Genomic DNA, 23,375 nt, shown 5'->3' with positions numbered 1-23,375 from the left:
AGCTCTCTGGGCACCAATCACAGCGCAGGCAGCGTATAATTCTCACACTACGCGTTTCGCTTGTTGGCTTCATCCGGACTATGGTTAGGGGAGTTTGGTCATACCCATAAATACCTTCTAATGCTATCTGATTCGTTAGTTGATGCACATTAGATTTAGCAATGCAAGAGATTTCAAATTACAATTAGTCCTACATATATAGGATAGCTGTATATACAACACATAAGGGCATCTAAATCTCTTGGCATTTAACTGAAGTCACAAGGGCGACTTGTGTATGTGTTACATTCACCTTGTTGCAAAAGCAGGTTCAGTCTGTTAAAGTGGGAGTTTCTTATAATAAAACGTTTAAAAAAAAACTTCACTAAAATACGTAGCTGCCATTACATTTAATTATTCATTAATAAAGAGACAGTTTTTACTTTGGGGGGGGGGGGGGTTATTGTTTAAGCAGCATACACATTCCATCAATGTGCAGGAAATGCGGCAACGTATACAGCTAGAAAATGACTAAAAAAATACAGGGAGATCTAACTGCATTATATAACTGCATTATAGCAATATAAAGATATATTGAGCAATATAAAGATATATTGAGCAATATAGCAATACTGACACGTGGGGGAGATCTGTTCACAAGCTGTCAGAGTAACACATTTGGTTAGACCAAAGTATATTATGTTGACTGAACGGCTAGTCCATTTGCAACACTCTCCCGTTCCATCTTTGGGAACACTGAGCTTGAAAGATTCTGGGCATTACAGATGTTAATGAACACAAAGGGTGTGAAACTTGTGTTTCTCTTTATTTGAGCCAGCATTAACCAGCTTACACAGTCAAGTCTGAGATGGAAAGTAGAAAGCTTACTAGTCACCCAAAGACTGCAATCTTGCTCTGCATTTTGCTTGTACAGTAGCTGCCAAGATTCACATGGCATGGGAATAAGTGAAGAGAAGGAATTATTGTAACAACTGGACAGACGATTGGAACAATGAACAAAACAAACACAGAACCATGCTTTTTCAAATCTTGGCTTTATTCATAATTGTAATATGATGCGAGGGGAGCAGGAGGAACATTATTTTCCTAGGTCTCCTGGATCAGCGAACAAGCTCCTTGGATGATGCAGACACCACTTTTCCATCCACGATCTCTTGCTGGGTCACTGTCACCTTTTTAACGGTCTGGATCCTGGGTGCTAAGGGAGAGAGGACAGTCATTAAATGGGGGAAAGAGAGATAAGTCCACCCTTCCAAAAGAGGCACCACCGAGGATTGGTGTCAAAAATACTGACCCACCCTTTTAACTCAGTTTAGGGTCCCATTTAGGGTCTAGTCACCTCTCCTGTATCATGGGTACCATCAGGTGCTCAGATAAAGGACTGACCTGGGGTATTATTTGGGAGGAATTAAATGGTTATTGAAAATGTGCTTTGAGTACTATTTATGCCATGTAACGATTGCTGCAGTTGCCCTTCTCTATGGTACATAGCAAATATTTTGCAGCTGGGATCTACCCCATGTACACAGTAAGATGTATATGTAAAGAGCTCATTTATTCAATGTTGGCTAACATTGTCTATTTTGTGTTGTCGATAAACAGTCCGAGTCTGCTATAAAGTAGTGAAGAACATTCGGAGCCGCTCGGGAGTCACCAAAGCGCGGTGCGACCTCGTATCTGATCTGGCAGTGACTGCCAGATTGGGCGTGGTCCCCCGGCACGGCTCTTTGGTGACTTCCAGGCCACGTTTCTTAATGTTTTTGTTATCTTCGCGCCCTCTGTAATTCCTGAGGTGCCCAAGCTCCAAAAAACAGGGTCTTGAGGTTGGAATAAAATGATTGGCAACAACAGAAGAAAAAAAAATAATCAAAATATCAAAATTATTATATCGTAATTCCTTAATATATCAATTGTTGAAAGTGTGCAGGAGAGCGAGGCTACGTCCTAATATGAACGTAAGTCTACATGCATTTGTTCACCATGCCTGGTTTTGTTGTCATTTTCAGAGTTACACCTTGATTTGTGTCATTGCAAATAACACACTTTTACTATAAAACCTTGAATAATAATTGAATTGGCTTATTCCATGGCTGACTCCATATTATCTCTCTGACCTTGGGAGAGGGTACACACAGATGGACATGGACATGGACATTGGTGAACATGTGCTTAGCTTAGAATGTTTTGAAACAGTATGACCCTTAGGAGATGATATATAGATCCTTTCCATGCCCTCTAGAAAATGCTGCAGATGTTTCACTCGTTATGGCGGCTCTCCTACATCAGGACAAATTGCATCTCCTTCTCATTTGTCACTGTGACATCTGGACTTTCATTTTTAAAGTTGCTAATTATGTATTAAAGATGAATGAATGATTATCGCATAACGAAGTGCTGTCACTTTTTTCAGATCTAACATTTGTCTCTGGCCTTTCTAGCACTAAAGAACTCCTCTAACGTTGGCGAAATTCAAAAGGGTTTCTTGCTTCTGTCCCACAATGCAAGGCCTGCAAGAAATGGTTATGAACGAAACAGCCACCGCTCGGAATTGCTTACCAAAGTTTCACTTACCCCCCACCCCCGGGGTCTCCTGGTCATCTCTGAAACACAAAACATCGCCAGGCATTTTGATACAGTAGCTTACAATGATCCATTGCTGTTAGTACACAAGACATCACACAAGAGATAAATCCCATCCTCCAAAGAAGTTCTAGTCTCCAATACGTGAGACTGTCACTTTCCTCACGTTAACGTCACTGATATCTCTGCTGTAACTGGCATCTCCTTGGTTTTTCTTTGGGTAGGCTTTGCAGTTCAGACACGCAACTTTTGACTCATAAGAGTAAGATGTATGTGTCTGGGCCAGATTTGGAGCTATTTTCTTATTTTTAACACTCCATAAAAGTGTTACTAACCCGTATTGACACAATATATAGAATCAGTTACACCCAGCTCCTTGCGGTTATAAGAACATCCCGTCTCCATGCCAATTGTCATGTTATTATCCCATTACTTCTGTTTCTGCTTTTTTACATAGTGTCAAAGTTATGTTTATTTATAGGGTGCTCAAGCACAGCACACTGAAATGTGAGACAAAACACACATAACAATGATAAATATTTGGCATACTACATTTGCATTTAAGTCCTAAATAAGCAGTGCAGTGCTGCACAGTGACTCTTGTACACGTTAAGGGTAAATTGCAATACCCCCTGGTTCGGTGGGCTATTCGTGATGGGCATGGGTATTTTGGGGGAGGTGTAAGGCGAGGATCTCACTTGTCGGTGACTCCCTCCAGCAAAGTGCGGTAGTCGTGGATTTCCTTCTCCAGCTTGCTCTTCAGGTTCAGGAGCGCCTCGTAGTCCCGCACTTGCCGCTCAATGTCAGACCGACACGCGGCCAGCTCGTCCTGCAGCCTGGAAAGCAGCTGGTTCAGGTCCGATAAGTTGGCTCCATAATGGTCTTCTGTGTCCTTCAGAGCATGGTCCAAAGAGTCAACCTGACATGGGGTTAGAATTGGACGGTTAGGATCTGTCACCATACGTTTAGTATATGTGTTTTATTCTGATTTGTTTTCTATTATATCGTATACATATGTAGGGGATCTTAGCACGACAGATATGGGTGATCAAACCCACACTTCCAATGAATATTTTGATAGCAAGGTCATCATTTAGTTGTGTTGGTAAAGAGTTCTAGTTCCCAGTACTGGTCCTGGGGGAGAACATCGATAATCGTTTGTGACATATTTTAATGGATCAATTAAAAAGAAGAGTTCTTTATAGGTTTAAACGTATATACAGCACATTTCAAACCTCGCAGGCCTCGCCTTCATATCTATATGTAAACCCGGTATCAGAAAATATATCTTGTACCAAAGCAATAGTCCACGTGTAATGCCATGTAGACCAATGTTTCGGTCCTACTGTATGTCTAAGGCAGGGGTCTCAAACTCAGTCCTCAAGGGCTACCAACAGGCCAGCTTGTATGGATATCGCTGCTTCAGCACTGGTGGCTCAATCAGTGGCTCAGTCTTGGACTGAGCCACTGATTGAGCCACCTGTGCTGAAGCAGGGATAGCCATAAAAGCTGGCCTGTTGGTGGCCCTTGAGGACTGAGTTTGAGACCCCTGGTCTAAGGAGTGCTCTGGTGTCATCATCCTCACCGTCTTCTGGAGAGTTTGGCGCTCTATCTCCAGGCCCTGCAGCTGGCGTCGGAGCTCGGTCGCCTCGCTCTTGGCTTGCTCCAGCGCCTTGGAGTTTGTGTTCGCCTCCTGGGACATGGTGTCAAACTGAAGGGAGAAAAACAGGGGGGTATGGATTTCTCATTCTTAACTTTCTAGACATATCAGTGAGGCGGGGGGGGGGGAGAGGACAGGAAAAGAAGAGTCAATGAAAGATCAAGGATTTTATTCTGTAGGGCTATGAAGCGGTTAAATAGCTTGCAATCTATTAACCATGTCACTACCAGCGGCAGTGCACAATGTCTCACACCCCTGTCATGCCACAAAGGGATTAAAGGTAAGGTGGGAAGATGAGGGGGTGAGGGTCAAAAGTAGGTGGAACTTTACAGAATAACCATGTAGCGTGTTGGAGGAGATGACAATACTTATGGGCCTTTTTTGTTACAGACGTTATAACTAATCGCTTTGCAAAACTACAGACACAGATGCAGAATACGATGTGATCATTTGCTCCCGTTTTGTACGTCAGGGAGGAGGCTCGTTCTGCAGCGGTCCTGACCACCCACCTCTCCCTTTATGAGTCTTTAAACCCTTGCCTTGCTTTTGTAAGAGTTTTCTGCCTCCGCTCGGTTCTGCTCCGCCATTTTCTCGTACTGGCTGCGGATCTGGGCGATGCTCTCGTTCAGGTCCGGCCTCTTGGGCGCGTCCACCTCTACCTTAATGCTGTTCTCCGCAATCAGAGCTTGGAGAGCGGCCACCTCCTGCCAAACAAGGAGAAGAACCATCGTTGGTATCCGCCAATAGTTTCTGTATGTCGTGGGCTCTATGGAGAAGGTGCTGTCTTAGATAAACAAATTCATCAAAATGCAGGTCTCCTCTAAGACAGAGATACAAAGTAGAGATCTACTCACAATGTCATAATGCAATTCTCCATTTAATGTGACATCCAAGAACAGTGGTAAGACAACGTTCCAGGTCCCATAAGGACCTTTCATCAGGTGACCTGAAACATTGTCTTTCCACTGTAATACAGTAGCTGTCACATCAAATGGAGAACGTCATTATGAACTTGTGAGTAGAGCTCTGCTTTGTATTTCTGTCTTAGGCCGTGCTTATAGTGCTGGCGACGGCGACGGCGACGCGACCGATGACGTCACCCGTCGCCGTCACCACCCGCGATAGTTGTAATTTGTTTTTTAGCGATGGTCGACAGTGACGTCACTAAAGGGGGCAGGCCGTGAAATTTGATTGGTTTAGAGACTGTCACATGTGGCGACTGTCTCTAAAAAATCAAATAGACCAGGCTACCAATTTTCCAGACGTTCCGTCACTCCGTAGCCGTCGCGCTTACTATAAGCGCTGGCGACGGAGTAAATTGTTTTGTTTTCGAGCGGCGTCGCCGTCGCGGGCACTATAAGCGCAGCCTTAGAGGAGACCTGCACTATGAAGAAAGTCTTTGTCTGCGTTGTGTTGGCTGCACACGCAGGATTCTCCTCGCCTGAAACGGTTTCCCTGCACTCTGGAATTGTTCAGTCTTAAATGTAAAATCACTGCTTTTGATGCGTTTCAATCTTAGTTTCTGGTTCGTGTGAGTTTGGGCAATCCAAACGATCTTCAAGTGCCTCAGAAACCAACAAATAAGATTGTAAGCGCTATGGAGCAGGAACATTTTTGTCCATTTATATAGCACTGGGTACACTGCAGCACAATATAGAAAAACATATTAATATTAGTTTGCCAGCTTTACTGAGTCTCTGGGGAAATCTGTTCTTCCATAACATTGCTGGGGGGGAGACCTCTTCCTTTGCAACATGTTGATGCCCCTCACACACATAACTGAAAGATGTTATATCATGTTTGTGACGTGTTTTGTTAAATGAAGGAGTTCTTAATGAGATCCACCAAACGCTTTGCTTAATCTGACCTCATAATGAGGCACACAGGACACATAGAAAACAGGAGAGCAAGTGCCCCGTGGCTTAAAATGTATTAAGTGCCCACCCTGATGGACATTCAACATGTGACATACAACACAAACAGTGTGGTGAGTGTGGTGAACACAATGGGTTGTTCCCGGATCAGAGAAAGCTTTGTGTCTCAGAGGAAACACACCTCCTAAATAAACATGATTTGTACACTGAAAGAGAAGAAAAATTAATCTTCATTACCAGCTGCATTCACTTCTTCAGTGTCTAATTTAAATTATATATATATATATATATATATATATATATATACAATGCTTTTCAGGCGTCTCTGTCACCTTCAGCGATAATCAGCAAATATTAAAAAATGTCTGTCTGGTTTAATACATAGAGAGAAAGAACTCAGCTAGTTAGCACTCTATAACCAGACATAGTATAACATCGTGATCAGTTAAAATAACCTTTATTAATCTCTAGTTTACCCTAGAGATTAATAAAGGTTATTTTAACTGATCACGATGTTTTACTATGTCTGGTTATAGAGTGCTAACTAGCTGAGTTCTTTCTCCCTATTATTGACAATTAGTTTATTTCTCAGCGCAGCACTATTTCCTATACATGTTCTTCAGCCACACGCAAACAGGGTGAGCAGAGGTTAACTCCCTTCCCCTTCTCCCCACAGGTATTCTGGTTTAAGACATAGTTTTATGACTCTTGATTCACAACTTTCTCCGTCTCTTCTCTAAACCTCATTTTATTTTACTTTTCCTCCCACACTGTCACTTCTTCATCTAGATCTTCTAAAGTCTCCTATTCAGTTTCATTCAACCATCCCACTTGCACCCACCTTACACCTTCATCTAATTCCAAGTGTTTGACTCCTTTCTTTCTCTTACCTCCCACCTTCCACCCATCTTTCCCTAACATAAAAGCTGGGTCCCACCAGCCTGACTCTTCTCTGACTTAATATCTTACCCTTTTCTTACTGGCCAATGACTTGTACCCAAACAAACCCCTCACTTTATACAACAACACACAGGTGGCTTCCTATAACTCAGGGGTGTCAAACGTAGTCCTCATGGGCCACTAACAGGCCAAGTTTTATGGATATCCCTGCTTTAGCAGAGGTGGCTCAAAAAAATCAGTCTTCGACTAAGCCATTGATTGAGCCATCTGTGCTGAAGCAGGGATATCCATAAAAGCTGGCCTGTTTGTGTTCCTTGAGGACTGAGTTTGAGACCCCTGCTATAACTCTTTGGCGCTGCTCCAACTCCCTCCCAATTCACAGCTCCTTCTGAACTCATCACTTCCTCCCTTTTGAAACTCTTGATGGCTTCTGCTGGTTAGCAGTTGAAGCCTCTCCTTACTGGCCTCCTCACCTCCTTGTGGCGCTTGCGCAGGTGGGACAGGTCCTCTTTCAGGGTCTCCAACTCAGCCTCCAGCTTCATGCGTAAGAAGTTGGTGTCATCAATCATGTTACGCAAGCCCTGCGTGTCCTTATGCACCCCATCACAGATCATCTGCTCCCCCTCCAGCCTACAAGGAACATCATCAATGGAACGCTCCATACGGTTTAATTGAACACAAAGGAATTTCCCAAGTTATTAAAAATGATTACATTCTTTCAGCTGTAAATGCAATTCACTTTATTTGGTCTTTCGTGGGACTACTGCACTCAACTGCTTTTGGATGCGTCAATGAATCAATGAGCATCCTCCTTACCCTTATCTTACTAAGAACTCCCAGAAGGGCCTTGGCTGCGGAGGGCAATATCCAGAGAAGTTGACCCTATGGAACTGCAGTGGCCGCATTCATTGTACATGATATAAAACACGGGGAGTATAGAGGCGAATGCTTCAGTGATCCCCAACACAAGCGTTACGATTAAAACATTTAGGGGCTCACGTACTTCACTTTAAAGTCATCCGCAGCCAGCCTGGCGTTGTCAATCTGCAGAAGAAGTTTGGCATTGTCCATATTTAAGTCTTCTACCTACAAGGAGACACAGTGAGCCGAATGTAAGTGGCTGCCAGAAAATGCACAAAATAAGAGCTATATATAAGTATATTATATATATAATACATATATAGTGCAAAAAGGATTATAGGATTTTAATAGACACTTCGGACAAATGCCCACTCACATGGTAACGCCGGCAGGGCCGGCTGAGATGTTTGCGGGGCTCGGTGCAGGGACATGTGCGGAGTCCCGGCTCTTACTGTCTCCGGTGGCATCTCCCCGCTGCATGGCCCAATCATCATGGCTCCATGACGTCAAATGGCATCGCCACGAGAATGGGACGTCGTGTGTCGTCGCTGAGACATGAGGTGTCCGGTTGCCATGGCAACACGGCGTCATGTTGTCATGACAAGGCGACGCCATTGGACATCGCAGAGCCACGATGACAGGCTCATGCAGGGGGAGATGCCACCGGAGAAGCTAAGAGAGCAGGGCCTCTGTAACCACAGGCTCGGGGCAGTGGCACCAATAGCACTGCCATCACGCCGGGATAGTATCTTTGCTGTGGACATTTTTTTTTGTTACTCACATGTATAATATTATTTACCCCCATTATTATTTATCACCTCAGTGTTTTGTCTTTTTGTATGTGCACTTTGTATTAATATATTAGCACTGAGCACATTTCATAGCACTTTTTTCACTTATTAGAGGAGAGCTGATACTCTCTTCTGTTTCACTATATATATATATATATATATATATATATATATATATATATATATATATATACACATATATACATATAAATATACATAGTATACAAAACTATATGAACTAATATATATATATAGTATATACACACACTCTATATCAGGCCTGCACAACTCCAGTCCTCGAGGGCCGCAAACAGGCCAGGTTTTCAGGATATCCCTACTTTAGCACAGCTGGCTCAAAAAGTGGGTCTAATTGACTGAGCCACTAATTGAGCCAGCTGTGCTGATTTAGGGATATCCTGAAAACCTGGCCTGTTTGCGGCCCTTGAGGACTGGAGTTGTGCAGGCCTGCTCTATATCATGGGTGGCCAACTCCAGTTTTCAAGGGCCATCAACACGCCAGGTATTAGGGATAACCCTGCTTCAGCACAGGTGGTGCAGTCTTCGAATCAGCCACTGATTGAGCCACCTGTGCTGAATCTGGGTTAGCCTTAAAACCTGACCTGTTGAGGGTCTTGAGGACTGGGGTTGGCCTTCCCTGCAGTAAGCCCTGTATTCCTGATGTTGGAATGCAGCATGGGAAGCGTCGCAGACTAGAACACCATACAAATTGTATGCAAATAATGGTCACCAAAGGTAAGGACAGAGCATGTTTGAACTTCTTCCCTCCTGGGAGGTGCTGCAGTAACACAATCCTGCCGTTATTATGGTTTCATGCAGGGTGTGGCGTGCCACCCTTTGATATGACACACAATGATATGTAATCTATGTTACGGGTAACGGGTAGCAGGGTCCTGTTTGGAAAAGGACCATTTCTAGGTGCAATGAATTGCGAATTAAAGAGCAATGCCGGGTCCTCAGCCTGTTGTGAACACAGGTACCCCTGCAGGATTTTTTTTAAATCTTGGGGCACCCCTGCTCATCAGACCGAATGCAACCCTTCTCGCTCACACTCACCCTCCTTACACAAACCAACCCACCACACTTACCCTGTTCTTCCACACACGCCTCCTTCTCACCAATATTCTCAACACACTCCACCTTCACCCCTGAGTGACAGGGCACACTCACTCTTTTTCTCAGGCCACCCTCTCAGGCCACCCTCCCTTCCCACATACCCCTCTCTTCCCACATACCCCTCTCTTCCCACATACCCCTCTCATCACCTTTATCGCATTCATGGTCGGAGGCTGTGATCCGCCTTCCCTCTCTCTCCTCTGTGCGGGGGTGAGAGACAAGAGAGGGAGGAGAGGCGGAGAGCAGCCTCTCAGTCTCCAGACAGGGTGGGACACACCAGCTGAGCGGGCCGGCAGAGTGATTATCCCGGGGCCGCGGCACCCTTGGCAGAGGGTTACCCTGGATGAGAAACACTGGAGTAACGGATGGCAGTGGGATGCGCACAGGCAGAGTGGCACGGAGGGTCACTGAGAAGGTAGCCAGTGAGGCACGGAAGGGATTGCCAGGGTGCACAAAGCGCAGAAGGGCAAGGTTGTGAGCACAGACTGGTGGGATAGAGACGGGATACATGGACAGGCAGAGCAGAGGGGTACAGAGAGGATAGACAGGGAACACAGACAGGACTGGCAGGGGGACAGAAGAGAGTGTTACAGGCAGTGAAGGCAAAGGGGAGTCAGGGTAGATAGGATGGGGTGTGGGGCAGGATACAGGGGTACAGATACGGAGAACCAATGTGCACAGAGAGGATTAGAGCAGGGCAGAGGAGAGGAGGCAGGACAGGGAATAGGGAGGGATGCAGACAAGGGGTACAGTTAGGGTGGGCAGAAGGAGGGCACACCTGAGGGGCAGAAGGAGGGCACACCTGAGGGGCAGGAGGGAAGGGGATTGGGAGAGTTGGGATGTGCCCAGTGAGGGTCCCACCTGTTTGCGCAGCGGTACCAGGGGTGCTTGGTAGGAGTCCCAGTCCCGGGGGCCCGGGTTCTTCCTGGCCGCGATGTCTTCGATCTCATCGTGCAGCTTCCGGTTTTCCTCCTCCAGCCCCCGGACCCGCTGCAGGTACCCCGCCAGCCGCTCGTTCAGCCCCTGCATCGCCTCCTGGTGGTTACCCTGCAGCAGAGACCCCATCCCGGAGCGCAGAGCGGGCAGCGCAGACTCTATGCCGGAGCGCACCGCAGGCAGCGACATGTCCATCCCAGAGCGCAGGGACTGCAGGCGGGAGGAGGACAACCGGACATCAGGGGCACCAGACACGCTGGAGGCGCTGGAGCGAGAGGTGCTGCCCCGCCTGCTGGGGGAGCCAGAGGTCACGTGGAAAGACATGATGGCAGCTGGGATATATTTGGGGTGACAGGGAGGATGCTAAGGTGCTAGATGTACCAAAGTGATGTCTGACGAGGTGTATGTGTCAGGGCTGGGGGGAGAGCAGGTGTGTTAGTTGCACAGGTGATGTTAAGTAAGATGTGTACCACACCTGGTGAGCTTTGTCCAGGTGTGGAAGAGATGGACAGGTGAGCTGTGTCCAGGTGTAGAAGAGATGAACAGGTGAGCTGTGTCCAGGTGTGGAAGAGATGGACAGGTGAGCTGTGTCCAGGTGTGGAAGAGATGGACAGGTGAGCTGTGTCCAGGTATGGAAGAGATAGACAGGTGAGCTGTGTCCAGGTGTGGAAGCGATGGGCCGGTGAGCTGTGTCCAGGTGTAGAAGAGATGGACAGGTGAGCTGTGTCCAGGTGTAGAAGAGATGGACAGGTGAGCTGTGTCCAGGTGTGGAAGAGATGGACAGGTGAGCTGTGTCCAGGTGTGGAAGCGATGGGCAGGTGAGCTGTGTCCAGGTGTGGAAGAGATGGACAGGTGAGCTGTGACCAGGGTTGTATGATGCACAGATGAGCTATGTGTTGGGTGTAGGTGAGATGTGTGATAGCGGGTGCTCTGGCTGGATGTATTTAGATGTGTGCTGGGTGCAGCAATGAGCTGTGATCAGGGCTGTGCAGCTGCTCAGGTATATGCACCCACCTCCCAGGTAGAGGGCGGAATCTATGTGAAACCACACCTCTGTATACAGGTGAGCTAAAGGCACAGGTGCCCTGGCAAAGAACACAATGATTTGTATTACTGAGAACCCTTTAGTACAAATCATCACTGGAATCTTATTTTTTAAATAAATTGGATTTATTTTATAAAGATTTTCTTCCTTTGTGTTGTTAGATCATATTAATAATAATAATAATAATATATTTATTAAATGAGGTTAAAAAATCTTTGCCTCCTTATTTTAACAAGGTTAACATTTCTTGAAATCAGTACCACTACTTTTCCTAGCGCCTTTAAGCCTCTGTACCACCTTTATCAGATGGTTTAACCTCCAGTGAGGCGATGGTGTGCTCTGTGATGCATCTCCTGCTGCACACACCTCTCGCCTCAGTATCTTGCTTTCCACTCTGCCAGTAAAGGGCAGAACATCACTGTATGTGTGCACAAACAATATTAAAGTCCCCAGCGCTAAAGTCCAAGATACCGTGATCTTCAGATAGTCTCTGGTATTAAAGATGGTAACTGGGCTCTGTTGAAAATGTTCCAGATGGGATGTGTCCTAGGAATGGACAGATGCACGTCTGAAATACAGATGAGAGGCACACCTGATTGCGCAGCGTTTTCTAGCAATCAGATCCCTATCTAAGACAGTGATGATTCCTACTCACATGATGAACGCCAATGTAGTCAGTGGAGAGAATCTGTGCTTGTTCCTCTTCTTTCAGCTCCTCTCACGACCCCACGTGCAGGCAGCTTTCTGGAGGAGACCTCAATCCACAGTGGCGTCGGCGGTTGGCTCCGTTGCGAAACCCCCACCGAGGGAAGGAATGGGCACAATATGGTGTAGTTTGAAACACTTTAATTAGCTAATACACTAAAAAACACATTTAAAATACACTCACATGGTGCAATACCGAATTGTATTGCTCAAATTGCCGTCCGCAGCTTGCAAATCTTGCCCGTAAGATACAGAGAATCCCTGCACGCAGACACGCTGATGGTACTGAGCGTGTGACGTCACCGCTGCCGGGAACTCTCCTTGCAGAGGCTACGGTGGCTGGGTTGGCTCAGGTGACTAGACTCCTCCTCCCTACGCGTTTCGTGACACGTGGTCACTTCGTCAGGGGATAGTGGAGTCTGGTCAGTGATACCTTTTATATTACACCAAATGGAGAGAGCCTCCTACTTGGGGTGGAGCCTAGCTGTTGAAAAGTGGAGTATCTGCTTTAATATCAACAGCGTAATAGGAATTGGTACCTTGGCTTAATTAAGCACATGTACCCACATAATATAAAGATATGAACTCAAAAATCATGATAATAATGGCAATACTCATAATAGAAAATATAAAAAAATAATAAAATATAAAAATATATCCCAATCACACTAGGGCAATAATTAATTACCACAGGGCAAAAGGCGTAAATGAAAAATAATCAGTTAAAAAACTTTACATTATCTCACTGAACTTTACCACATCAATGAATGGTACTGACCTATGTACTATCCCAAATGGGAAGAACCCCCTGTCGGGGGCGGGACTAAGGCATTGGAATAAAGATTATCAGCTCTGGGTTTAACAGCGCAATAGGGGTTGTTGTCTTATTATGAATGTGTGCATGTCTCCGCATGGTACATAGATAAGAGCTTAACAATATGATGGTGGCAATAACTACAATTATGAAGTCAGACTGGGATGAATAGAATAAAGTGCATCCCAGTCACATCATGCAACTAGGGGTTAACACTTGGAAAATTGGTACATTTCATGTTTAAACTATATCACAACAGTGAACAGGAATGGACTAATGGTCCTTCAAGAAGGCTGCCAAGTCAAATTCGATGTTTAGACCTAGGGGGGTCAAGGTCTTGAGTGTGTAGATCCAATAGCTTTCTCTTTTAGAGACTAGATTAAGCCTGTCCCCCCCACGCCAGCTACTCTTCGGATTGTCAATTCCTACACACATTAACCCTTCAGGGCTCTGATTGTGATGTTGTCTGAAATGATTTGAGACACTATGTGTCTCGAGACCCCTTCTGATATTATAAACGTGTTCTGCGAACCTTCGTTTAAGGGGTCTCCCCGTGCGGCCCACATACTGTAGGCCGCACGGGCATTCCAGCAAATAGACGCAGAAGTTGGTTTTGCAGTTGATAAAGGTTTTTATGTCATAGCTTTTACCTGTCACATTGGATCTGAAGGTCTTAGTTTTTTTACTATGTTTGCATCCAATGCAGCTTTGACATGTATAAAAACCTTTAAGATCTTGTAACCATGTGACATGGTGATCTTTTAGATTGTCCAGCGGACAACTGGGGGATAGGGAGGATTTTAAATTTTTTGCTCGCTTGAAAACTATTTTCGGTTTGATTGGGAGCACAGTTTTAAGGATTGGGTCTCGTTGGAGAATGCTCCAATGTTTCCAAAGCCTTCTACCTTTTACCCGAGAGGTATGAAGGGGAATTTTGTAGACACCTTTGCCGAAATGGTTATTTCGGACCTAGAGGAAGCCAGTAACAACTTTAAGTGCCTTAAACAAAACCTGAGTAAGGAGGAAAAGGTGGCAGTAAAATCCCTTGAATCCAATTCCCAGATAGTAATCAAATCGGCAGATAAGGGGGGAGGAGTTGTGGTGATGGACTCTTCCTATTATAGGGAAGAGGCACTTAGAATTCTGGGAGACACCACCACTTATGAGATGTTAGAGTCCAACCCCACTGACGCCTTTAGAGAAGAAATGGCAGCTCTTTTAGATCAGGGCCTTGTGGATGAGATTATTAGCACCAAAGATAGGGAATTCCTTATGATTGAACAGCCCAGAATCCCTGTGTTTTATTTCATCCCCAAGATCCATAAGAACCTTACCCGACCCCCTGGCCGCCCGATAATATCCGGGATTCATTCCCTCACCTCAAACCTTTCCCAGTTCCTAGATCACCTACTCCAAAAATATGTTGTACAAGTCCCGTCATACATTAGGGACACGACACAGGTGTTAAATCTTGTACAAGACCTGACGTGGGAGGAAGATCTATGTTGGGTCACCTGCGATGTGGTCTCGCTTTATACGGTCATAGACCATCAGATGGGATTGGATGCAATCAAAAGAGTCCTAGAACAGGACGTTGAGGTAGACGAAAAACTGAAACAATTCATTCTGGACGGAATCAAATTTATTCTGACACATAACTTCTTCAGTCATGACCATAGGTTCTACCTCCAGACATGCGGCACTGCCATGGGCACCAGGTTTGCCCCAAGTTACGCCAACCTGTTTATGTCCATCTGGGAGGAGGACCATATCAGGTCCTCCCACCCATTTGGTGCAAACCTGGTGCTCTGGAAAAGGTATATCGATGATGTGCTGTGTGTCTGGAAGGGGTCATTAGATAGACTTGAGGAATTCAAACTATATTTGAATGATAACATGCGGAACCTTAGATTCACGTTCAGTCAGGATAGGACTTCAATTAATTTTCTCGATCTCTCCCTCTATGTAGTCAACGGCAGCATCCATACCAAAACCTTCCACAAGGAAGTAGATGCCAACACTTACCTTTTGGCATCCAGCCACCACCACCCCAATTGGTTACGCAATATCCCAAAGGGGCAAGCCCTTAGGATCAAACGGAATTGTTCCGAAACCTCTGTATACCACCATCAAATTAGGGAGTTGAAGACCAAGTTCATTGAACGTGAGTATAGAAACCAAGAATTGGATCTCGCAATTAAAGAGGTCAGTAAGACCGACAGAGCATCCCTGCTGTGTGGGGGGAAACGGATAGCTGATGTGGGTCAGGCCCCATTTCCGTTTTTTATCACACAATATAGTGGGATAGCTCCATTTATATCTAAGACACTTAATAAACATTGGAGCATTCTCCAACGAGACCCAATCCTTAAAACTGTGCTCCCAATCAAACCGAAAATAGTTTTCAAGCGAGCAAAAAATTTAAAATCCTCCCTATCCCCCAGTTGTCCGCTGGACAATCTAAAAGATCACCATGTCACATGGTTACAAGATCTTAAAGGTTTTTATACATGTCAAAGCTGCATTGGATGCAAACATAGTAAAAAAACTAAGACCTTCAGATCCAATGTGACAGGTAAAAGCTATGACATAAAAACCTTTATCAACTGCAAAACCAACTTCTGCGTCTATTTGCTGGAATGCCCGTGCGGCCTACAGTATGTGGGCCGCACGGGGAGACCCCTTAAACGAAGGTTCGCAGAACACGTTTATAATATCAGAAGGGGTCTCGAGACACATAGTGTCTCAAATCATTTCAGACAACATCACAATCAGAGCCCTGAAGGGTTAATGTGTGTAGGAATTGACAATCCGAAGAGTAGCTGGCGTGGGGGGGACAGGCTTAATCTAGTCTCTAAAAGAGAAAGCTATTGGATCTACACACTCAAGACCTTGACCCCCCTAGGTCTAAACATCGAATTTGACTTGGCAGCCTTCTTGAAGGACCATTAGTCCATTCCTGTTCACTGTTGTGATATAGTTTAAACATGAAATGTACCAATTTTCCAAGTGTTAACCCCTAGTTGCATGATGTGACTGGGATGCACTTTATTCTATTCATCCCAGTCTGACTTCATAATTGTAGTTATTGCCACCATCATATTGTTAAGCTCTTATCTATGTACCATGCGGAGACATGCACACATTCATAATAAGACAACAACCCCTATTGCGCTGTTAAACCCAGAGCTGATAATCTTTATTCCAATGCCTTAGTCCCGCCCCCGACAGGGGGTTCTTCCCATTTGGGATAGTACATAGGTCAGTACCATTCATTGATGTGGTAAAGTTCAGTGAGATAATGTAAAGTTTTTTAACTGATTATTTTTCATTTACGCCTTTTGCCCTGTGGTAATTAATTATTGCCCTAGTGTGATTGGGATATATTTTTATATTTTATTATTTTTTTATATTTTCTATTATGAGTATTGCCATTATTATCATGATTTTTGAGTTCATATCTTTATATTATGTGGGTACATGTGCTTAATTAAGCCAAGGTACCAATTCCTATTACGCTGTTGATATTAAAGCAGATACTCCACTTTTCAACAGCTAGGCTCCACCCCAAGTAGGAGGCTCTCTCCATTTGGTGTAATATAAAAGGTATCACTGACCAGACTCCACTATCCCCTGACGAAGTGACCACGTGTCACGAAACGCGTAGGGAGGAGGAGTCTAGTCACCTGAGCCAACCCAGCCACCGTAGCCTCTGCAAGGAGAGTTCCCGGCAGCGGTGACGTCACACGCTCAGTACCATCAGCGTGTCTGCGTGCAGGGATTCTCTGTATCTTACGGGCAAGATTTGCAAGCTGCGGACGGCAATTTGAGCAATACAATTCGGTATTGCACCATGTGAGTGTATTTTAAATGTGTTTTTTAGTGTATTAGCTAATTAAAGTGTTTCAAACTACACCATATTGTGCCCATTCCTTCCCTCGGTGGGGGTTTCGCAACGGAGCCAACCGCCGACGCCACTGTGGATTGAGGTCTCCTCCAGAAAGCTGCCTGCACGTGGGGTCGTGAGAGGAGCTGAAAGAAGAGGAACAAGCACAGATTCTCTCCACTGACTACATTGGCGTTCATCATGTGAGTAGGAATCATCACTGTCTTAGATAGGGATCTGATTGCTAGAAAACGCTGCGCAATCAGGTGTGCCTCTCATCTGTATTTCAGACGTGCATCTGTCCATTCCTAGGACACATCCCATCTGGAACATTTTCAACAGAGCCCAGTTACCATCTTTAATACCAGAGACTATCTGAAGATCACGGTATCTTGGACTTTAGCGCTGGGGACTTTAATATTGTTTGTGCACTGTTTTGTATCAGGTTTGGAATAACCTGACATTATTGTCACCTAGCCGCTTGCTCTTACAGCAATAGTTAGACTGTTTGTTGTGTTAGCACATATTATATAATTTTTAGCACTGTATATATCACACCTTAATTAGTGTAGGTAAGCGCTTTTTGGAGGGGTTATTTTCTTTGTTTTGTATCACTGTATGTGTGTCTTATTTCATTCATGTCGCGCCAACCGTGTACACAGCGCTGTACAAAATTACAATACAAGGAGAGGAAAGTACAATCTGGGGAAAGGAGCAGCAAATAGATGACCACATAACACAAAGGAAATCCCTGCCCCAAAGAGCTTACAATCTAAGTGATATATTGGGAGACTTACAGACACATTAGGCGTTAAAGTGCACTTATTAAAAATATAAGTCAGGGAGGTCAAAAAATTACATTTTAATATTAAATAAATGAACTTGCACACAGAATAACACGTTAATTCCCTTTTCACATAAAATAGTAACAATTAACACTGCATGTACGCAAATTATAGGGGCAAAGTATGCAGGTCAGTATATAACTGCAGAGAACAAACATAGATTTCCTCCACAATGGAACATTTTAGCTGGAGAACCTCAGTCTGACTCTTAAGAACAGGGGGATGGGGTTTACCTCGCAAGAAAACAAACAGGTGACAACTAAAGACGGGACGGGTGCCAGATAACATCCCAGTTGGCCCATCCCTTTTCGGGAGGAGGGGTCATTCAAATAATGCTTCAACCTATGGGACAAAAAGGAACCAGCAGGTGTTAGATGAAGCTGGCAGCCTTGCGATATTGACAGATCTGGTCTGCATCAGCCCTGGCTCTGCCACGTTTATTTCGTATCCCTATCTCCCTTGCATTGGTGTCATCGTGTGCAGATTCCACTCCCGAGCCCGGGTCACCATGAGTATGTATAGTAACCGCTACGGGAGCACCAATGGGTTCAGCAGCAGGTCTCACGGCTCCAATGGTTTCAGCAGCAGGTCCCACGGCTCGCTGTCAGGGAGGCCCTCTGTGTTCCGGGCCAGCACGAGTTTCCAGCCGGGGCTGCAGAGGGCCATCAGCGGGCTAAACCTGAACCGCATCACGCCCGGCTCCAGCACCTTCCTGCTCTCCTCTCTCCCTAACCTGGACGTGGATCCCAAGTTGCACCAAATGCGGAACCAGGAGAAGGAGCAGATTAAGGGTCTCAACAACCAGTTTGTAAATTTCATAGACAAGGTAAGTGGTTGATGTTTAAATGCCTCGTTGGCTGAGAGACCCCGCAGGGCATTGTGCTGCAGCTCTGGGGCTGGAGACCCTCACTCACCCGGATACAAGGACAGTCAGGCTTTTCGTAGCAGTATGTACGTATGTCTTTATTTATTATCCCCCACAGTGTACTCCGCGCTTTACAAGAGAGATAATACAGGGGGATTATAATACAATAAGTGCAACAAGTAAGATCAGACTACAGGACAAGGAAACCCCTGTCCCGGAGAGCTTACAATCTAAGTGGTACGATGGGAAACTTACAGAGACAGCAGGTGCGGGAATAAGTGCAGTGAATAGCAATGCTTGGTACCAGTACAATGTCTTACAAGACTATCGATGCTGACTATCTCCAGACCGCGACTGAACTGACTGATTATCACTTATTTCTAATTTAGTCTTGCTTCTCTTATGGTTTAAAAAAATAAAATAATTAAAGGGTCTTCCTTGTGTTCGATAAAGGATGCGTGAGAAATAGAATCTGAAGCGCTTTATCAGGAGAGCCGTCTTCTGCCACCACAATATTTTTAATGTGTTGAACTACACTTTCCGAAGGTTAATCCCACAATTACTTTCTATGCTGTTCTGGGAACATAGGGAGATATCATTGTTAACCCTATGTTAACCTGTCACATTACTGCAGGGGTGGCCAACTCCAGTCCTCAAGGGCCACTACCAGGTCAGGTTTGCAGGATATCCCTGCTTCAGCACAGGTGGCTCTTCGACTAAGCCACTGATTGAGCCACCTGTGCTGAAGCAGGGATATCCTGCAAACCTGACCTGTTTGTGGCCCTTGAGGACTGGAGTTGGCCACCCCTGCAGTAATGTAACTAATGGTATCGGCTGCAAAATAAAAGCACCATCATTACAATAAAGGTTTGCAGACGACCACAGGTAAGGTTTGCAGGTAACCACAGGTAAGGTTTGCAGGTAACCGCAGGTAAGGTTTGCAGGTAACCGCAGATAAGGTTGGCAGGTAACCACAGGTAAGGTTTGCAGGTAACCGCAGGTAAGGTTGGCAGGTAACCGCAGGTAAGGTTGGCAGGTAACCGCAGGTAAGGTTTGCAGGTAACTGCAGGTAAGGTTGGCAGGTAACCGCAGGTAAGGTTGGCAGGTAACCGTAGGTAAGGTTTGCAGCTAACCGCAGGTAAGGTTGGCAGCTAACCGCAGGTAAGGTTTGCAGGTAACCACAGGTAAGGTTTGCAGGTAACCGCAGGTAAGGTTGGCAGGTAACCGCAGGTAAGGTTTGCAGGTAACCGCAGGTAAGGTTTGCAGGTAACCGCAGGTAAGGTTGGCAGGTAACCGCAGGTAAGGTTGGCAGGTAACCGTAGGTAAGGTTATGCTCATACAAAGCAGATTGTGCGCTTTTTGGTCTCCCTTTTCCCTGTATGCTCATACAAAGTCATTTACAAGTAACAACGGTCTTTAGGTTTCGTGACATAACATACATAACATACATAACATACATAACATACATAACATACATAACATACATAACATACATTGGACTGTACGAGCCGCTATTCTGCGGAAATGAAAGCTGCTATTTGCTGGCGCAGTTACATGTAGATAACTGAGGCTGCGGTCCCAGTCACCGCCACAGCGCACGGCTCGGCGTGCTGGGGACTCAGCCTGAGGCTTGTGACACAATAAGAATAGAAAGGTACAAACACCTTGCCAAAGCAAAGACGCTTAGTGAGCCCTGCGCGCTCTGTGAGTCCTGCGCGCTCTGTAAGCCCTGCGTGCTCTGTGAGTCCTGCGCGCTCTGTGAGTCCTGCGCGCTCTGTGAGCCCTGCGCGCTCTGTGAGCCCTGCGCGCTCTGTGAGCCCTGCGCGCTCTGTGAGTCCTGCGCGCTCTGTGAGCCCTGCGCGCTATGTGAGTCTTGCGCGCTCTGTGAGTCCTGCGCGCTCTGTGAGTCCTGCGCGCTCTGTGAGTCCTGCGCGCTCTGTGAGTCCTGCGCGCTCTGTGAGTCCTGCGCGATCTGTGAGTCCTGCGCGCTCTGTGAGCCCTGCGCGCTCTGTGAGCCCTGCGCGATCTGTGAGTCCTGCGCGCTCTGTGAGTCCTGCGCGATCTGTGAGCCCTGCGCACACTGTGAGTCCTGCGCGCTCTTTGAGCCCTGCGCGCACTGTGAGTCCTGCGCGCTCTGTGAGCCCTGCGCGCACTGTGAGTCCTGCGCGCTCTGTGAGTCCTGCGCGATCTGTGAGTCCTGCGCGCTCTGTGAGTCCTGCGCGATCTGTGAGTCCTGCGCGATCTGTGAGTCCTGCGCGCTCTGAGCCCTGCGCGCTCTGTGAGCCCTGCGCGATCTGTGAGTCCTGCGCGCTCTGCGAGTCCTGCGCGCTCTGCGAGCCCTGCGTGCTCTGCGAGTCCTGCGCGATCTGTGAGCCCTGCGCGATCTGTGAGCCCTGCGCGATCTGTGAGCCCTGCGCGCTCTGTGAGTCCTGCGCGCACTGTGAGTCCTGCGCGATCTGTGAGTCCTGCGCGATCTGTGAGTCCTGCGCGCTCTGTGAGCCCTGCGCGCTCTGTGAGCCCTGCGCGCTCTGCGAGTCCTGCGCGCTCTGCGAGTCCTGCGCGCTCTGTGAGCCCTGCGCGCTCTGTGAGCCCTGCGCGATCTGTGAGTCCTGCGCGCTCTGCGAGTCCTGCGCGCTCTGTGAGCCCTGCGCGCTCTGTGAGCCCTGCGCGCTCTGTGAGTCCTGCGCGCTCTGTGAGCCCTGCGCGCTCTGTGAGTCCTGCGCGCTCTGTGAGTCCTGCGCGCTCTGTGAGCCCTGCGCGCTCTGTGAGTCCTGCGTGCACTGTGAGCCCTGCGTGCTCTGTGAGCCCTGCGCGCTCTGTGAGCCCTGCGCGCTCTGTGAGTCCTGCGCGCTCTGTGAGCCCTGCGCGCTCTGTGAGCCCTGCGCGCACTGTGAGTCCTGCGCGATCTGTGAGTCCTGCGCGCTCTGTGAGCCTGCGAGTCCTGCGCGCTCTGTGAGCCCTGCGCGCTCTGTGAGTCCTGCGCGCTCTGTGAGCCCTGCGCGCTCTGTGAGTCCTGCGCGCTCTGTGAGCCCTGCGCGCTCTGTGAGCCCTGCGCGCTCTGTAAGTCCTGCGTGCACTGTGAGCCCTGCGCGCTCTGTGAGCCCTGCGCGATCTGTGAGTCCTGCGCGCACTGTGAGTCCTGCGCGCTCTGTGAGTCCTGCGCGCTCTGTGAGTCCTGCGCGCTCTGTGAGCCCTGCGCGCTCTGTGAGTCCGGCGCGCTCTGTGAGTCCTGCGCGCTCTGTGAGTCCTGCGCGCACTGTGAGTCCTGCGCGCTCTGTGAGCCCTGCGCGCTCTGTGAGTCCTGCGCGCTCTGTGAGCCCTGCGCGCTCTGTGAGTCCTGCGCGCTCTGTGAGTCCTGCGCGCTCTGTGAGTCCTGCGCGCTCTGTGAGTCCTGCGCGCTCTGTGAGTCCTGCGCGATCTGTGAGTCCTGCGCGCTCTGTGAGCCCTGAGCGCTCTGTGAGTCCTGCGCGCTCTGTGAGTCCTGCGCGATCTGTGAGTCCTGCGCGCTCTGTGAGCCCTGAGCGCTCTGTGAGTCCTGCGCGCTCTGTGAGCCCTGCGCGATCTGTGAGTCTTGCGCGCTCTGCGAGTCCTGCGCGCTCTGTGAGCCCTGCGCGCTCTGTGAGCCCTGCGCGATCTGTGAGTCCTGCGCGCTCTGCGAGTCCTGCGCGCTCTGTGAGCCCTGCGCGCTCTGTGAGCCCTGCGCGCTCTGTGAGTCCTGCGCGCTCTGTGAGCCCTGCGCGCTCTGTGAGTCCTGCGCGCTCTGTGAGTCCTGCGCGCTCTGTGAGCCCTGCGTGCTCTGTGAGCCCTGCGCGCTCTGTGAGTCCTGCGTGCACTGTGAGCCCTGCGCGCTCTGTGAGCCCTGCGCGCTCTGTGAGCCCTGCGCGCTCTGTGAGTCCTGCGCGCTCTGTGAGCCCTGCGCGCTCTGTGAGCCCTGCGCGATCTGTGAGTCCTGCGCGCTCTGTGAGCCTGCGAGTCCTGCGCGCTCTGTGAGCCCTGCGCGCTCTGTGAGTCCTGCGCGCTCTGTGAGCCCTGCGTGCTCTGTGAGTCCTGCGCGCTCTGTGAGCCCTGCGCGCTCTGTGAGCCCTGCGCGCTCTGTAAGTCCTGCGTGCACTGTGAGCCCTGCGCGCTCTGTGAGCCCTGCGCGCTCTGTGAGTCCTGCGCGATCTGTGAGTCCTGCGCGCACTGTGAGTCCTGCGCGCTCTGTGAGTCCTGCGCGCTCTGTGAGTCCTGCGCGCTCTGTGAGCCCTGCGCGCTCTGTGAGTCCGGCGCGCTCTGTGAGTCCTGCGCGCTCTGTGAGTCCTGCGCGCACTGTGAGTCCTGCGCGCTCTGTGAGCCCTGCGCGCTCTGTGAGTCCTGCGCGCTCTGTGAGCCCTGCGCGCTCTGTGAGTCCTGCGCGCTCTGTGAGTCCTGCGCGCTCTGTGAGTCCTGCGCGCTCTGTGAGTCCTGCGCGCTCTGTGAGTCCTGCGCGATCTGTGAGTC

The 23,375-nt window shown here is 48.0% G+C and overlaps 2 protein-coding genes across 3 annotated transcripts in view; one reads left to right on the top strand and one right to left on the bottom strand.

Annotated features, from left to right (window-relative positions):
• Positions 1 to 1,015: 1,015 nt before the first annotated feature.
• Positions 1,016 to 11,726, bottom strand: LOC142499809 (keratin, type I cytoskeletal 18-like). Of its 2 annotated transcripts, none has more exons than XM_075609687.1 (8): positions 10,662 to 11,726; positions 8,018 to 8,100; positions 7,488 to 7,644; positions 4,780 to 4,944; positions 4,166 to 4,291; positions 3,279 to 3,499; positions 2,572 to 2,600; positions 1,016 to 1,198 (listed from the first exon to the last, which is right to left on the bottom strand). In XM_075609687.1, the coding sequence occupies exons 1-8, from the start codon at positions 11,058 to 11,060 to the stop codon at positions 1,101 to 1,103; spliced, it is 1,278 nt and encodes a 425-aa protein (XP_075465802.1). In that variant the 5' UTR covers positions 11,061 to 11,726; the 3' UTR covers positions 1,016 to 1,100. The 2 variants fall into 2 exon arrangements, with proteins under 2 accessions (XP_075465802.1, XP_075465803.1); XM_075609688.1 differs by having other exon boundaries at positions 2,557 to 2,600; positions 10,662 to 11,725.
• A 6,663-nt stretch (positions 11,727 to 18,389) lies between these two features.
• The window catches only part of LOC142499808 (keratin, type II cytoskeletal 8-like), a 63,860-nt gene continuing 58,874 nt past the window's right edge, over positions 18,390 to 23,375 (top strand). Inside the window, exon 1 of the mRNA XM_075609686.1 lies at positions 18,390 to 18,857. Coding sequence (XP_075465801.1) covers positions 18,540 to 18,857 — 318 coding nt within the window. The 5' untranslated portion in view covers positions 18,390 to 18,539. The remainder of the gene's footprint in view (positions 18,858 to 23,375) is intronic.

Source organism: Ascaphus truei, chromosome 7 (genome assembly GCF_040206685.1).
Source record: "Ascaphus truei isolate aAscTru1 chromosome 7, aAscTru1.hap1, whole genome shotgun sequence".
NCBI lineage: Eukaryota > Metazoa > Chordata > Amphibia > Anura > Ascaphidae > Ascaphus > Ascaphus truei.
The sequence above is the reverse complement of the archived record's forward strand: the minus strand, read 5'-3'. Positions and strand labels throughout refer to the sequence as shown.